Here is a 1,378-nt window from a genome sequence, read left to right on the forward strand (position 1 = left end):
AGTAGCTGGGACTACAGGCGCCCGCCACCATGCCTGGATAATTTTTTGTATTTTTTGGGAGAGACGGAGTTTCACCTTGTTAGCCAGGATCGTCTCAATCTCCTGACCTCATGATCCACCCGTCTCGGCCTCCCAAGGTGCTGGGATTGCAGACGTGAGCCACTGCGCCCGGCCCTGAAATGGATTCTAACGTAACTTTTCATTCACTTATTCATCCATTCATTCTCTCTTTTAACAGGTATTTATTGAGTGTTCTCATTCACTTATTCGTCCATTCATTCTCTCTTTCAACAGGTATTTATTGGGTATTCTAAGATACATAAATACACGGTAAAAGTTTTGGGCAGAATTCTTTAGGAATTAGGAATATTCTTTGGGAATTAGGAATTGTTTTTCCTAGAATTGATTTCAGAAGTACACTCACACATACATGCACATTGTTCTAGGGGGTGGCGGCGGGGGGAGGAATTAGGTTTCCAGTCTAATAGATTTTGGATCGAACAATTTATTTGCTGCATTCTTGCTCTGTAACCTTGGGCGACCTCTGTAACCACCCTATTATTCCTTTATTTCTCTGGACACCAGGAATAACACTGCAACTGTGGGCTCAATAAGATGATGGCTGTGTAAGGCACTGTCTTAATACAGGGTAGCCCCTCAGTGAACCTCAGACCCTTCTGTCCTCTCTGGAGTCTCTCCATGTTCAGGACCATCACAAGTTTCCTCAGATACAAGAAATTCTTCCTTATGTGTAATTCCGTCATGCTGCTCCTTCCCCAAAAGCTGTTGTCGTCTTTCTCTGGATGTGTTCACTGAAAAGTCTACATACTTGCCTTTAATTCCCTTCATTGTTTTTGTTAAGAAAGAATGTTTTTTTAAATCCCATTTCTTTTATATCAGAATAATTTACTTTCCTTTCCTCATCAATTTCTTTTATTTTGTTTTACAATATTCTTTGAAAGCTATAATGAAATAATAATTTTAAAAATAAAAAGCAAAACAGTGGCAAAACCAACACAATCACTCACACACATAGCAATTAATATGTGTTGAAGAATATTTTAAGAGTTTAGCAAGCATTAATTTATTTTATTCTCCCAAAAGCCCTATTCAGGAATACCTTTATTTTCCTCATCTTATTGATAGAGAACCTAATGAACCAGTGTGTTTGTAACCATGTTTCAAGTTCAGGGGTTTTGGCTGTAGAGTCTTTATATTTCACTGCTCTGCTACGTCTCCCTTAAGTATTAATTCAAACAAGAGGTCAATATTGATTTATAAGATGTTAATACTGGAAGGAACTCTTCCAGACTCCTAATTTGTTGCCCTATGCACAGCCCATCTGCCTTCCTAGCCTCTCTGTTATTTAATGTCCTAC

At 38.7% G+C, this 1,378-nt stretch overlaps 1 protein-coding gene across 1 annotated transcript in view; it reads right to left on the minus strand.

Annotated features, from left to right (window-relative positions):
• ABCA8 (ATP-binding cassette, sub-family A (ABC1), member 8) overlaps window positions 1–1,378 on the minus strand; it is an 80,035-nt gene that overhangs the window by 65,555 nt on the left and 13,102 nt on the right. Inside the window, 1 exon segment of the mRNA XM_011979591.1 lies at window positions 882–888. Within this exon segment, the coding sequence (XP_011834981.1) occupies window positions 882–888 (7 nt within the window).

The sequence above is a fragment of the Mandrillus leucophaeus genome, unplaced genomic scaffold (genome assembly GCF_000951045.1).
Source record: "Mandrillus leucophaeus isolate KB7577 unplaced genomic scaffold, Mleu.le_1.0 Scaffold1, whole genome shotgun sequence".
Taxonomy (NCBI): domain Eukaryota; kingdom Metazoa; phylum Chordata; class Mammalia; order Primates; family Cercopithecidae; genus Mandrillus; species Mandrillus leucophaeus.